General features: G+C 43.7%; 1 protein-coding gene across 18 annotated transcripts in view; it reads left to right on the top strand.

Moving 5' to 3' along the window:
* The window catches only part of TADA2A (transcriptional adaptor 2A), a 73,560-nt gene that overhangs the window by 7,044 nt on the left and 54,063 nt on the right, over positions 1 to 12,453 (top strand). For 12 of the 18 annotated variants that reach the window (XR_010152895.1, XR_010152897.1, XR_010152898.1 and 9 more), the window contains exon 3: positions 9,639 to 9,745. The exons of the other annotated variants lie outside the window; for them this stretch is intronic. Coding sequence is in view for 6 of the 12 variants with exons in the window: in XM_001173492.8 (XP_001173492.1) it covers positions 9,639 to 9,745 (107 nt within the window). In the remaining 6 variants the exon portion in view is untranslated. The remainder of the gene's footprint in view (positions 1 to 9,638; positions 9,746 to 12,453) is intronic. 18 annotated transcript variants of the gene reach the window in all.

Raw genomic sequence — 12,453 nt, 5'->3', positions numbered from 1 at the left:
GCACTCGAGAGGTAGTTTTTGGATCCTCTCCCTCCTCCCACTGTTCACCCTCAAGAAGGCCCTGGTTTCTGTTCCCCTCTTTGTGTCCATGTGTTCTTGTTTTTTTAGCTCATACTTGTAAGTGAGATCAGAGGGTATTTGGTTTTCTCTTCCTGTGTTAGTTTGCTTAGGATAATGACCTCCAGCTCCATCCATGTTGCTGCAAAGGATGTGATCTCATTACTTTTTTATGGCTGCATAGTATTCCATGGTATATATGTACTGCATTTTCTTTATCTGTTCACTTTTTTACTTATTTTTTATTATGGACACAGGAATTCCTATTTTTTCAAGGATTTACGATTTATTAGCATACATAACTAGCTAGGTTCATGGATTATTCCAAATTTGGCCACTGGGAGTCCCTTCAAATGGGCTCCTACATCCTTATAGCGTACTCTCATCATTTTTTTTTTCTTTTTAGCATCTCCATCCTTTTTGGCATAACTAAATACTCCAAGTGCATCCTGTACTTCCCCCGCCCTGGAATCAGCCACTTCTCTGAGGAGTCCTGGTACTTTTACAAGGGAGTCATATCAGAGACCGAGATCTTTTCATCTACTAGAATATTTTTGCATCTTGGCCCTTTTGGCTGACAGAACTAGGAAATATATGCATGTTATGTGCTATATACATATATGCCAGTATACATACACACATACACATTTACGTACACATACTTCTTTTGAGGAAATCATGAGTTCACATTGATACCTCTAATTCATCATCATGGGCTTTTTTCTTGTCTGCATTAATTCCTCATTCACATGTCTCTACTCAGTGAGAACCCTGGCTCCCAACATCAGTACAATTCCACTATCCCCTGCCCTCAACCCCTTGTACTTACCAACTTCATTGTTTTCTGGTTTAATCTGTCCCTTAATCCTTTTTGCAAAGAAAAGAGGGCTGTTTTTTACTCTAATTTTTTTCTTTTTCTTTTCTCTTTTTTTTTTTTTGAGACAGAGTTTCGCTCTTGTCACTCAGGCTAGAGTGCAGTGCCACGATCTCAGCTTACTGCAGTCTCCACCTCCTGGATTCAGGTGATTGTCCTGCCTCAGCCTCCTGAGTAGCTGGAATTACAGGTGTCTGCCACCACACCTGGCTAATTTTTGTATACGGGATTTCACCATGTTGGCCAGGCTGGTCTTGAACTCCTGATCTCAGGTGATCCACCCGCCTTGGCCTCCCAAAGTACTGGGATTACAGGCACAAGCCACCGTGCCTGGCCTCTAATTTCTTATAGGAAAGATAGCATACTATATATATGTGTTCTTTTGTACTTTTAAAAAAATTCTTCAATCAGCACCAGGATTGTACTTTTTTCCCCTCACTTAATAGTATCTCCTGGAAATACTGTATTAGTTGGTAGAGGTTGTCCTCATTCTGTTTTTATAGTTGCATAATACTTCATTGTGTGGATATGTTATTATTCAAATAATTGCTTATACTTGGACATCTAAGTAGTATTTTGCAGTTACATCTAATATTATATATAACCTTGGACGTGTGTATTTTTGTATTATTGGAAATGTATATTCATGGTAAAAAATTCCTAGAAGTGAGATTGCTGGGTCAAAAGATAATGCCCCTCTATATGAGTTGTACTATTTTGTATTCCCACCAGTGATACGTAAGAGTGCCCGGGCTGGGCGCGGTGGCTCAGGCATGTAATCCCAGAACTTTGGGAGGCCGAGGTGGGTGGATCATGAGGTCAGGTGTTTGAGACCAGCCTGACCACCATGGTGAAGCCTCTACTAAAAATACAAAAAATTAGCTGGGCTTGGTGGTACGTGCCTGTAATCCCAGCTACTCAGGAGGCTGAGGCAGGAGAATCGCTTGAACCTGGGATGCAGAGGTTGCAGCGAGCCAAGATTGTGCCACTGCACTCCAGCCTGGGCGACAAGAGTGAAACTCCTCAAAAAAAAAAAAAAAAGTGTCTATATTCCCACAGCCTGACTAATTATATTGTCAGGCATTGAAACTTTTGCCAATCTGATGGGTGAGAAACTATATGTCAGGGTAGTTTTAAATTTTATCTTGCTTATGAGTGAAGCTGAACATTTTTTCATATGTTTAAGGCCATTTTATGTCTCTTTTTTTTCCCCAAATTGTCTTTGTGTCTTTCGCAGCAGGATCTTTGGTCTTTTATTCTCCCTCTCAATTTTTTTTTTTTTTTTTTTTAAACGGAGTTTCACTCTTGTCACCCAGGCTGGAGTGCAATGGTGCGATCGGCTCACCGTAACCTCTGTCTCCCAGGTTCAAGCAATTCTCCTGCCTCAGCCTCCCAAGTAGCTGGGATTACAGGCACATGCTGCCATGCCCAACTAATTTTTGTATTTTTAGTAGAGATGGGGTTTCCTTCGTGTTGGCCAGGCTGGTCTCGAACTCCCAACCTCAGGTGATCTGCCTGCCTCGGCCTCCCTCTCAATTTTTTAAAGTTGTTTGCATACTAGGGATTTCAGTGCTTTTTTTCTGATATGTTTACAAATATTTTCTTACAGTATACTTGCTTTTTTACTTTCCTTATGGTGTTTTTGCCAAAAAAAAGTTTTTTGTTTTCTTTTTATTAATGTAGTCAAGTTTATTAACCCTTTATTGAATTTGAATGATGGTTAAAAAGCCTCACTCGGCCACACATGGTGGCTCACGCCTGTAATCCCAGCACTTTGGGAGACGGAGGCAGGCAGATCACGAGGTCAAGAGATTGAGACCATCATGGCCAACATGGTGAAACGCCATCTCTACTGAAAATACAAAAATTAGCTGGGCATGGTGGCACACACCTATAGTCCCAACTACTTGAGAGGCTGAGGCAGGAGAATCACTTGAACCTGGGAGGCAGAAGTTGCAGTGAGCCAAGATCGCACCACTACACTCCAGCCTTCCAGCCTGCCAGCCTGGCAACAGAACGAGAGCCCGCCTCAAAAAAAAAAAAGCCTCTCTCTTGTTTCCTGTTATCTCAGTGAAAAATTAGATAAATAAAAAGTCTTTCTCTTAGGTTTTAAAAAATTTTGAAATACCTTTTGAAGGACAGTTGGGCTCTGTGTATCAAAAACCTAAAACTGCTCAATAACTGTACACTCAACAATTTTAGTTCTAGGAAAATATATATCCTGAGGAACAGATGTGAAATGTACATACAAAAGACCGGGCACAATGGCTCACGACTGTAATCCCAGCACTCTGGGAGGCTGAGGCAGACGGATCACCTGAGGTCAGGAGTTCGAGACCAGCCTGGCCAACATGGTGAAACCCCGCCTCTACTGAAAATACAAAAATTAGCCGGGTGTGTTGGTGGGCGTAATTCCAGCTACTTGGGAGGCTGAGGCAGGAGAGTCGCTTGAACCCAGGAGGCAGAGGTTGCAGTGAGCTGAGATCGCGCCACTGCACTAGAGCCTGGGCAACAGAGCAAGACTGCGTCTCAAAAAAAAAAAATTAACTGGGCATGGTGGCATGCACCTGTAGTCCCAGATACTAGGGAGGCTGAGGTGGGAGGATCACTGAGTCTGGGAGGCTGAGGTGGGAGGATCACTGAGTCTGGGAGGCAGAGTTTGCAATCAGCCAAGTTTACTATTTGGAAATAAAATACATAGACAATATGTCTACATACGTGATTTCTTTTTTTTTTCTTGAGACATAGTCTCGCTCTGTTGCCCATGCTAGAGTGCAGTGGCATGATCTCAGCTCACTGCCATCTCTGCCTCCTAGGTTCAAGTGATTCTCATGCCACAGCCTCCCGAGTAGCTAGGACTACAGGTGTGCGTCACCAGGCCCAGACAATTTTTGTATTTTTATTGGAGATGGGGTTTCGCCATCTTGACCAGGCTGGTCTTGAACTTCTGGCCTCAAGTGGTCCACCTGTCTTGGCCTCCCAAAGTGCTGGGATTACAGGCGTAAGCCACCATGCCTGGCATACATAATTTCAAAAATTAAAAATAATAATGCCCTAACTATAATAAAAGAGATAAATACAAGAGAAGTAATCTATGGTAAAACAATGTAATTTATAATAAAGCAATATGTATTTCAATATGTTTAGACATGATTACAATAGAAGACATGATTTAAGTACTAGATACTTGAACCCATATGTTGAATCACTGTGCATATACAAATGCAGAATGATTCAAGCGTGTCATGTTGGTGACTAAGAAACACCACAAGCTAGAATAACTAAACGTTCTGAACAAAACAAAATACATTCTCCTCTAGACTTATATACAATTGCCTTTCTGGAAATTTCAGTGCATATTAAAATTCTCAAAAATACTTTGCTTTATATATAACATGGAATTAGCTTCTAGGTCATATGAGATTTTTCATTCACTTGAATGTCTGGTGGGACATTTGAAAGTTGCACAGGACACACAAAAAAGTCAATTTTTATTAGAATGTATTGAGCATTGTAGGATATCTAGAATCCCTGTTTTAGGGGCCTGCAGAATGCCAGTGGGGCTCTGGTCATTGTGGCAACAAAAAGGTACCTCCTCAGATTTCCAAATGGCTCCCTAGGGGGGAGTTGAGTACAATTAGGTTATATAATATAATTGATACAATGGAATGTTATTTATCCATTAGAAAGAACAAGGAAGGTCAATGTGTATTGTCATGAAAACATGTCCGCAATATGTTGTCAAGTGAAAAAACATGTATGATATTCCACTTTTTCTTTTTCTTTTTTTTTTTTTGAGACGGAGTTTCGCTGTTGTCACCCAGGCTGGAGTGCAGTGGCGTGATCTCGGCTCACTGCAACCTCCCCGTCCTGCGTTCAAGTGATTCTCCTGCCTCAGCCTCCTGAGTAGCTGGGATTAGGCGCCCACCACTACATCCAGCTAATTTTTTATTTTTAGTAGAGGTGGGGTTTCACCATGTTGGCCAGTCTGGTCTTAAACTCCTAACCTCTAGTGAGCCACCCGGCTCAGCCTCCCAAAGTGCTGGGATTACAGGTATGAGCCACCGTGCCTGGCTATTTTTTCTTTTTATTATTTTTGGTAGAAGCAGGGTCTTGCAGTATTGCCCAGGGTGGTCTTGACTTCCTAAGCTGAAGCGATCATCCTGCCTTTTCCTCCCAAAGTGCTGGGGTTACAGGCATGACCCACAGAGCCCAGCCTCTACTTTTGTTGAATATATGTACTATATTATATAGAAGAAAGGTTAGAAAAATATTTTTCAAAATGCTAATTGTGGATGACATACTTTACAGTTTTATTTTAGTCTGGAATGTTAAGAACTTACTTTTACAAAGTAATTGCTTTTTTTTTTTTCTTTTTGAGAGAGGGTCTTGCTTTCTTACCCAGGCTGGAGTGCAGTGGCATGCTCAAGGCTTACTGCAGACTCGATCTCGGCTCAAGTGATCCTCCTACTTCAGGCCTCCGTATAGCTGGGACCACCAAGCATGCACCACTGCACCTGCCTAATTTTGTGGGGTTTTTTTTTTGTAGAGATATGGTTTCACCATGTTCCCCAGGCTGGTCTCGAACTCCTGAGCTCAAGTGATCCACCCACCTTGGTCTCCCAGAGTGCTGGAATTACGTGCATGAGCCACCGTGGCCCGTGCAGTAATTGCTTCTTGACATAAGGATTTAAAAAATCACTTTGGGCCTGCAATCCTAGCACTTTGGGAGGCTACGCCAGGTCGATTGCTTGAATCCAGGAGTTCAAGACCAGCCTGGGCAACATGGGAAAACCCCCCCTCTACTAAAAGTACAAAATTTAGCTGGGTGTAGTGCACATACATGTAATCCCAGCTACTTGGGAGGCTGAGGCATGAGAATTGCTTGAACGTGGGAGGCTGAGGTTTCAGTGAGCTGAGATCAAGCCATTGCACTGCAGCCTGGGTAACCAGAGTGAGACACTGTCTCAAAAAAAAAAGACCACTTTTCAGGAGTTCGAGACCAGCCTGGCCAATATGGTGAAACCCTGTCTCTACTAAAAATATAAAAAATTAGCCGGTCGTGGTGGTGTGCACTTGTAGTCCCAGCTACTCGGGAGGCTGAGGGAGAAGAATCACCTGAATCCAGGAGGTGGAGCTTGCAGTGAGCTGAGATCACGCCACTGCACTTCAGCCTGGGCGACAGAGCAAGACTCCGTCTCAAAAAAAAGAACTACTTTGCTCAGTGGCTGATGCCTTTTTTAAAAATAGGATAGTTGGAGGAAAGAGAGAAGCAAGCTTATATCTAACAGGAAGTGAGGAAGAGGGTAACTTGGTAGAAGTTGGCACCTGTCACTTAATATACAATAATTTTTGGCTCAGCGCAGTGGCTCACTCCTGTAATCACAGTACTTTGGGAGGCTAGGGCAGAAGGATCACTTGAGGCTGGGAGTTTGAGACCAGCCTGAGCAACATAGCAAGATTTGTTCTTCTGCATTAAAATTTAAAATGGGGGAAATGGAGTAGCTGCGCAGTTTCATATATTGAATTTGAAGCTACTGCCAGGAGTACATTTTTTTCTTTCATCATTTTCTTCTGTGTCTTTTTTTTTTTTTTTTGAGATGGAGTTTCGCTCTTGTCACCCAGGCTGGAGTGCAATGGCGCGATCTCAGCTTACTGCAACCTCTGCCTCCCGGGTTCAAACGATTCTCCTGCCTCAGCCTTCTGAGTAGCTGAGATTACAGGTGCCCGCCACCACACCTGGCTAATTTTTGTATTTTTAGTGGAGATGGGGTTTCGCCATGCTGGTCAGGTTAGTCTTGAACTCCTGAGCTCAAGTGATCAACCCGCCTCAGCCTCCCAAAGTGCTGGGATTATAGGTTTGAGCCACCGCGCCTACTCTATCTTCTTAAAAACAAATAAAGAGAACAGTGATCTTCACTTGGAAGAGGGAAAGGTACCTTGAAGAACGTTTCTTGGACTTTAGGGAGGCAAATACTGTTACAGAATGTGAGAAATCCTGTTCCAGGCTGAACAAATTAAATTCCTTCATCTACCTTCAAAGCTTTTCTTCTCTTAGATTCTTGTGATTGATCATAGCGAACAATTTTGCTAGGTTGCCGTGACTCCAGAGGCTGAATTTGGGGCAACCAGGGACACATATATCTGCATTTTTATGAGTTTTGAGAGTTTGGATTGTACTCCTTGTCTTCATAGTTTGGAGACATACCACTGTCATTGGAGTAGAAGATCTGCTGTGTTATGTACTTACCATGGGAGAAAGGGAGGAAGCTTCCTGGGTTTCAATTCCCACTCAGAGCCAGGTGTGGTGGCTCATGCCTATAATTCCACCACTTTGGGAAGCTGAGGCAGGAGGACTTCTTAAGACCAGTGTGGGCAACACAGTGAGACCCTGTCTCTACAAAAATTAAAAATTTAGCCAGGCGCAGTGGTGCAAGTCTGTCCCTCCTCTTGGGAGGCTGAGGTGGGAGGATCACCTGAGCCTGGGGAGATTGAAGCCACAGTGAGCCGTGATCTCACCACTGCACTCCAGCCTCGGCAACAGTCTAAGACCCTGTCTCAAGAAGATTCTGTCTCAAGAAGACCCTGTCTCAAGAAAAAAAAGAAAAATCCGAACTCAAATATAAAATAGTATATTCCAAAATATGTATTTAGAAGAGACATGTATTTAGAGGCTAGCTGAGTGTGATGGCTCATACCTGTAATCCCAACACTTTAGGAAGCTGAGGCAGCTCAAATTCCTGGGACCGTTTGAGCCCAGGAATTCAAGACCAGCCTAGGCAACACAGTGAAACTCTGTCTGTACAGAAAATAAATTTTAAAAAAGTACCCGGGTGTGGTAGCTTGTGCCTGTAGTCCCTGCTAGTTAGGAGGCTGAGGTGGGAGGCTCATTTGAGCCTGGGAGGTTGAGGCTACATTGAGGCATGATCGTGCAACCACACTTCAGCCTAGTTGACAGAGTGAGACCCTATCTCAAAAAAATAAATAAAGGAGTTTTCTCTTATTTGCCCCAACTTCTTCTTATGAAAAATTTTAAACTTAAATAGAAAACTCAAAAGAACAGTACAATGATGATGATGTGTTTTTTTATTTTTTTATTTTTTTTTGGAGACGGAGTCTCTCTCTGTTGCCCAGACTGGAGTGCAGTGGCATGATCTCGGATCACTGCAACCTCCGCCTCCCGGGTTCAAGCAGTTCTTCTGCCTCAGCCTCCTGTGTAGCTGGGACTACAGATGCATACCGCCATGCTTGGCTAATTTTTTTGTTTTTTTTTTGAGACGGAGTCTTACTCTGTCGCCCAGGCTGGAGTGCAGCGGCGCGATCTCGGCTCACTGCAACCTCTGCCTTCTGGGTTCAACTGATTCCTCTGCCTCAGCCTCCTGAGTAGCTGGGATTACAGGTGTGCACCACCACACCTGGCTAATTTTTTTGTTTTTAGTAGAGATGGGGTTTCACCATCTTGGCCAGGCTGGTCTTGAACTCCTCACCTCATGATCCACCCGCCTCGGCCCCCCAAAGTGCTGGGATTACAGGCATGAGCCACCGTGCCCAGCCAATTTTTTTGTAGTTTTAGTAGAGACAGGGTTTCACTGTGTTGCCCAGGCTGGTCTCAAACTCCTAAGAGTGGGCAATCTGCCTGCCTTAGCCTCCCAAAGTGCTAGGATTACAGGCATGAGCCACCATGCCCAGCTGATTATGATTATGATTATGATTATGATTATTTGAGGCAGGGTCTAGCTCTGTCGCCCAGGCTGGAGTGCAGTGGCACAATCTTGGCTCACGGCAACCTTTGCCTTCCGGGTTCAAGTGATTCTGTGCCTCAACTTCCCAAGTAGCTGGGATTATAAGCTGCGCCCCCATCCCTGGCTGTTTGTATTTTTAGTAGAGACAGGGTTTCGCCAGGTTGGCAAGGCTGGTCTCAAACTTCTGGCCTCAGGTGATGCACCCACCTTGGCCTCCCAAAGTGCTGGAATTACAGGGTAAGCTAATGTGGCCGGCCTACAGTGATTATTTATATGCTTGCTACCTAGATTCAGCAATTGTTAACATTTTGTCAGATTTTCTTTGTATTGTATGTGCAGGTATGTGTCCATTTTATGCTCCTGGAAAAATAAGTTTGGGATATTATGAAACTTTCAGTTAAAAATGTGTTTGTGACTGCGCATGGTAGCTCATACCTGTAATTCCAGAGCTTTGAGAGGCCAAGGCAGGAACATTCTTTGAACCTAAAAGTTCAAGACCAGCCTGGGCAACATGGTGAGACATCGTCTCTACAAAAAATTAACCAGGTGTGGTGGCATGTGCCTGTAGTCCTAACTACTTGGGAGGCTGAGGCAGGAGGATTGCTTGAGCCCAGGAGTTTCAGGTTACAGTGAGCTATTGTCAAGCCACTGCACTCCAGCCTGGGTGGCAGAGCAAGACCCTGTCTCTAAAAATATATAAATAAATCAACAAACAAACATATGCTTGTAAATTTCTCTGCAGGGTTCATATCTACGTAAATGCTGTGTGAATAGGAACAATGCTGCCCTGAAGTTAAAAGGATCATAATTTTTGCTTTTTTTTATTTGTAAAGAGCTCATCTTGTCTCCATGAACTTTTCAGCTCAGCTCACTACTTGTGTGGTCATTTGGGGATTTTCACCTTTTTGCACTTAAGATAACCGTAAGGTGGTCTGAAATGTGCATTTGTTTTCTGTTTGTTCTAGATGATCCCTCTGATAAGCCACCTTGCCGAGGCTGCTCCTCCTACCTCATGGAGCCTTATATCAAGTGTGCTGAATGTGGGCCACCTCCTTTTTTCCTCTGCTTGCAGGTAACTCACTAATGCTGGCTTCTCCTAGCCTAGTTTTATGCTATTTTTTATGATGTAATATTTCAGAGATTACTGTCAACTGCTAAGGAGATCTATATCTTATTAAATCTATTCCTTCCAATTTTTCTTTTTCTTTCTTTCTTTTTTTTTTTTTGAGATGGAGTCTCACTCAGTCGCCCAGGCTGGAGTACAGTGGTGTGATCTCTGCTAACTGCAATCTCCACCTCTTAGGTTCAAGCGATTCTCCTGCCTCAGCCTCCTGAGTAGCTGAGATTACAGGCACACACCATTACGCCCAGCTGATTTTTGTATTTTTAGTAGAGACGGGGTTTCACCATGTTGGTCAGGGTGGTTTTGAATTCCTAACCTCATGATCCATCTGCCTCAGCCTCCCAAAGTTCTGGGATTACAGGCGTGAGCCACCGCACCCGGCCCCAATTTTTCATTATACGTTTTACCAGTGAAAAGTTGAGAAACAGAGCAGTTAGATGAGACAGACTGTTGATTAGTCCACATCTGTGTTTAAACCTAATACTTGACCGGGCACAGTGGCTCATGCCTGTAGTCCTAGCACTTTTGGAGGCTGAGGCAGGTGGATCCCCTGAGGTCAAGAGTTCAAGACCAGCCCGGTCAACATGGTTCAACATGGCGAAATCCCATCTCCACAAAAATAAAAAAAAATTAGCTGGGCATGATGGCGGGTGCCTGTAATCCCAGCTACTTGGGAGGCTGAGGCAGGAGAATCTTTTTTTTTTTTTTTTTTGAGACGAAGTCTCGCTGTGTCACCAGGCTGGAGTGTATTGGCACAATCTTGGCTCCCCGCAACCTCTGCCTCCCGGGTTCAAGTGATTCTCTTGCCTCTCAGATTGCATTCCAGCCTGGGCGACAGAGCAAGACTCTGTATCAAAAAACAAACAAAACCCTAATAGTTAACACTGTTTTTTTGTTGTTGTTGTTGTTGTTTTGTTGAGACGGGAGTTTCGCTATTGTTTCCCAGGCTGGAGTGCAATGGTGTGATCTTGGCTCACCGCAACCTCTGCCTCCCGGGTTCAAGCGATTCTCCTGCCTCAGCCTCCTGAGTAGCTGGGATTACAGGCATGCGCCACCACACCTGGCTAATTTTGTATTTTTAGTATAGACAGGGTTTCTCTACGTTGGTCAGGCTGGTCTTGAACTCCAGACCTCAGGTGATCTGCCTGCCTCGGTCTCCCAAAGTGCTGGGATTACAGGGCGTGAGCCACCGTGCCCAGCTATTTTTTCTTTTTTTTCTTTTCCACGACAGAGTCTTGCTCTATCACCCAGGCTGGAGTGCAGTGGCATGATCTCGGTTCACTGCAAGCTCTGCCTCTCAGGTTCAAGGGATTCTCCTGCTTCAACCTCCCGAGTAGCTGTGGTTACAGGTGCATGCCACCATTCCCAGCTAATTTTTTATATTTTTGGTAGAGATGGGGTTTTCTCATGTTGGCCAGGCTGGTCTCAAACTCCTGACCTCAAGTGATCCTCCTGCCTCGGCCCCCAAAGTGCTGGGATTACAGGCGTGAGCTACCACGCCCGGCCATAACACTGTTTTTTTAAGTTAATTTAAAGTATTGAAATCACAGGAAACATAACTGGAAGATTATTCCTTTTGATGACACTGTTTATTATCTTGTTGAAGACTGATCTCTGTACAGATGACAAGGGAAGAAACAATTTTTGTGGGTGATAATGGTAATAATAATACTAATTATAAGTACTTGCTCTGTGCCAGGCACCACTTTGAGTACTTTACATGAATTAACCCTTAAATCATCACTATAATCCTATGAAGTACCTATGATTAGTATCCCCATTTTATAGATGAGGAAATTTAGGCTAAGGGAGGTTAAGTAACTTGTTCAAGGCCACACAGCAAATACCATATTTTATCAGATCTAAGACACCATTGATTATAAGAAGCACCTCAATTTCAGAAATGTTAAAATGTAAAACTGGCTGATGAAAGTTGTGATGTACTTTCGATTATAAGATGAATCTTGATTTCAGAGAGTTTTTTTATTTTTTTGAGACAGGGTTTCACTGTGTCCTCTAGGCTGGAGTGCAGTGGCATGATCATGGCTCAATGCCACCTCTATCTTCCAGGCTTAAGTGATCCTTCCACCTCAGCTTCCCAAGTATCTGGGACTACATGCTTGTGCCACCATGTCCAGCTAATTTTTTTTTTTTTTTTTCCTGTGGAGAAAGGGTCTCGCCTTGTTGCTCAGGCTGGTCTGGAACTCTTGAGCTCAAGCAATCCTATCGCCTCAGCCTCCCAGAATGCTAGGATTACTCCAGGCCTACTTCAGGGACTTTTTATTTTTCTTTAAAAAAAAATAAAGAATTTTTTTTAGAGATGGGGTCTTGCTCTGCTGTTCAGCCTGGAGTGCAGTGGTATAATCATAGCTCACTGCAGCCTCGACCTCCTGGGCTCAATGATCCTCCTCCCTCAGCCTGCCCTGAGTAACTAGGTCTATGGGCACAAGCCACAATGCCCAGCCCAGAGTTTAAAATATGAAACAATATTTATCATAGAATGGCTGAAATACGGTTTCAGAGCCAGGATTCAAATTTAGGCTATATGATTGTGATTCCAGGGCATATGCTCTCCTCAAAGAGTTGTCTTAGAAAAAAGTATTTTTTTCAGACTTGTTTTTTCTCCGTGAGGGCCACTGAAAAGCTGTGATCATGAT

The sequence above is a fragment of the Pan troglodytes genome, chromosome 19, assembly GCF_028858775.2.
Source record: "Pan troglodytes isolate AG18354 chromosome 19, NHGRI_mPanTro3-v2.0_pri, whole genome shotgun sequence".
In the NCBI taxonomy this organism is placed as follows: domain Eukaryota; kingdom Metazoa; phylum Chordata; class Mammalia; order Primates; family Hominidae; genus Pan; species Pan troglodytes.
Note: the sequence above shows the minus strand (reverse complement) of the source record. Positions and strands in the feature narration are given on the sequence as shown.